This window comes from Amphimedon queenslandica, unplaced genomic scaffold (genome assembly GCF_000090795.2).
Source record: "Amphimedon queenslandica unplaced genomic scaffold, v1.1 AMPQUscaffold_13012, whole genome shotgun sequence".
Lineage (NCBI taxonomy): Eukaryota > Metazoa > Porifera > Demospongiae > Haplosclerida > Niphatidae > Amphimedon > Amphimedon queenslandica.
The window spans coordinates 35,265-37,172 of NW_003546752.1; the positions used below are offsets into that span (position 1 = coordinate 35,265).

The window sequence follows — 1,908 nt, forward strand, 5'->3', positions numbered from 1 at the left end:
AGACATACCATCATCAGCAATACCAATTGTTAGGGTACCACCTCCTGAATTTAAAAACGCTGAACCATACTTCCTTATGTGCTACAAGAAGAGAAGGAAGGAAAGAAAGAAAAAGAAAGGAAAATTTCTTCATGTTGTTATTAAATCTGAACAAATAATAGTCTTAATATTTTACATCCACAAAATAAAACTACTATACATACAGTACTCAGTACCATTGGATTAACCTGCTCTAAGTTATTCAAAGCAAAATTTCCAACTTTGTACTCTGTGTGTCTCGTTTCAGTATTCACTAACTTTGAACCAATTTTATAAGTGGTTCTTTAAATAAAGAAAAGAAAAAGGTAGTCTCGTGGTTTCACGTACAGACAGTAAGGAAGACAATAGTAAAATAAAATTGCTATTTATTATTATTATTATTACAGCTACTTTGCTCTTGCTGTAGATGGTGAAAAGGATAGCTCTGGAGTAAGAGTGTAGACCATTGAAGAATCAGCCATTTTATTACAAACTGGAATGGGTGGAGTTGGAGCAGTAAGCATATGCATGCAGTACATGAATAAATCAACAATGAAGTAGTGTATGAATCTTCATCATTGACTGATTTAGGAGATGATTCAGGCTGCAAAATGCAACTCTATAGTACATTGCAGGTGCATGTATTTGTGATTATGTTCATTGCAGTTTGTAAAACTTTTTTTGAAATAAGATTCAAAGATTGCTAAACAAAAGCAAAAAATTACCTAGTGCACACAACACAAGTAACAACTTCATTGGCAGCATAAGGTGGACAAGGAATACCAGTACATGTTGAGAGGATAAAGTAGAATAGGGCACCATCATTATTAGCACCACTCCCATCAATGGATTCAGGATTATCATCAACGCACTCGTGTAAGCTATTTTTCTTGTGAGTATGGTGACTGGTCATCAGGTATCCTTTATATTCCATAGTCCATGACGAAGGACAGCTGGTTCTAGAGGGAATCATCAGTTTAGTGCTCCTGTTTGGTGCATAACAAACTGCACAAGGAACATTGTGATCATGCTTCCCTGGAAATATACCATTGACATCTTGATATTCAGAACCATATCAAAGAATAATTAGGAGGTATAGGTTTCTTCATATTTTGAGGCCCTTTCGCAGGCAAACAGACATGGTTGGCTCCTCCTCCTATATGTTTATGGTCACCACCTGCAGCTAGTCCCTCATAAACCAGTTCCGCTCCAGTAGGACAGGACTTCCTTCCCCAACGAGTGTACGCTACTCCTCCACTTTTAGGACCTGCTGGTCCTAGTGGTCCAATATCACCCTTATCACCTTTATCACCCTTATCACCTTTTAAATAAATAAACAGATAGGAGGAAATATTTATAATCTTTACAAAATACAGTTATAACATGGGGTCTCATTCCATTATGATTACCTTTAAATGTATTATCATAATCCTTGCTTGTAGTAGATAATACAAAAATGGAGAGTGTAGTCAGTATAAACAGAGACTCCAGTAGGTTCATTTCTGCTGCCGGGATTCAGATCATAAAACTAGCTAGGGCTACAAAGGAGTAAAAACCACAGCTACTCAGCTAGATCTAATTGTGTGGGTGTTTTAACTGTTTTTATACTCCCACAATTGCCCACACAAATGTTCCTTGGTAAAGGTAATTTTTCCTTACACATTATAGCTTTACATGTACTAATGTAATGCTGAGTGGAATTTTGTGCTGATTCCAATAAACCGTATTTTTGGAACTGAACTGTGTATGCAGGCCGGCAATATTTCATCAGAGATAGCTAAGACTGAGAGAATTTAACTGTCTTCACTATCAGCCTCAGCAGCAGGAAACAACACAAATGATTCATTCAGTACCAATCAGCTCTCAACTGATAAATAATGTATGTTTATA

The 1,908-nt window shown here is 36.6% G+C and overlaps 2 protein-coding genes and 1 long non-coding RNA gene across 3 annotated transcripts in view; all 3 read right to left on the bottom strand.

The window, feature by feature from the left end:
- The window catches only part of LOC100636298 (short-chain collagen C4-like), a 5,075-nt gene extending 3,393 nt beyond the window's left edge, over nucleotides 1–1,682 (bottom strand). The window contains exon 1 of the mRNA XM_020001889.1: nucleotides 1,428–1,682. Within this exon, the coding sequence (XP_019857448.1) occupies nucleotides 1,428–1,518 (91 nt within the window). The 5' untranslated portion in view covers nucleotides 1,519–1,682. The remainder of the gene's footprint in view (nucleotides 1–1,427) is intronic.
- The window catches only part of LOC109585772 (schlafen-like protein 1), an 11,305-nt gene that overhangs the window by 7,929 nt on the left and 1,468 nt on the right, over nucleotides 1–1,908 (bottom strand). The window lies entirely within an intron of this gene.
- LOC109585773 (uncharacterized) lies at nucleotides 8–572 on the bottom strand. The gene is made up of 3 exons (XR_002186652.1): nucleotides 430–572; nucleotides 228–321; nucleotides 8–81 (listed from the first exon to the last, which is right to left on the bottom strand). It is a non-coding gene; the product is annotated as an uncharacterized LOC109585773 (long non-coding RNA).